The following is a 347-nucleotide window of genomic DNA, read 5'->3' on the forward strand; positions in this document are numbered from 1 at the left end:
GAAGCGCAGGACCCCCCCCCCCGCCCACTGCCCGCCGGCGTACAGCACGGTCAGCAGCCCCGTCAGGCCGTGCCAGGTGACGAAGTGGGCCTTGCCGTTCAGGTGCTTGTTGTAGGTGATGACGCCCAGCCCCAGGAGGGCGCAGAGGAGGGCGAGCAGCTGGAGGGCCCAGTGCACCCGTACTTTGACTTTGCGGGAGAAGGAGCGGAGCAGCGAGGTCTCCGGGGAGAATATCAGCAGGGCCTCCGTCATCAGGAACGAGAACTGGGAGACAGAGGGCAGGGCGATCGGCACCGGGGGCAGAACAGCAGCGGGTCCGCGTCTCCCGGGACACCCACCTCTCAGCC

The 347-nt window shown here is 68.3% G+C and overlaps 1 protein-coding gene across 1 annotated transcript in view; it reads right to left on the minus strand.

The window, feature by feature from the left end:
• LOC104078606 (cytochrome b561 domain-containing protein 2) overlaps nucleotides 1-264 on the minus strand; it is a gene marked incomplete at its 5' end in the record, with an annotated part of 539 nt that extends 275 nt beyond the window's left edge. Inside the window, one exon of the mRNA XM_009580301.1 lies at nucleotides 1-264. Coding sequence (XP_009578596.1) covers nucleotides 1-264 — 264 coding nt within the window.
• Nucleotides 265-347: the final 83 nt, after the last annotated feature.

This window comes from Fulmarus glacialis, unplaced genomic scaffold (genome assembly GCF_000690835.1).
Source record: "Fulmarus glacialis isolate BGI_N327 unplaced genomic scaffold, ASM69083v1 scaffold31746, whole genome shotgun sequence".
In the NCBI taxonomy this organism is placed as follows: Eukaryota; Metazoa; Chordata; class Aves; order Procellariiformes; family Procellariidae; genus Fulmarus; species Fulmarus glacialis.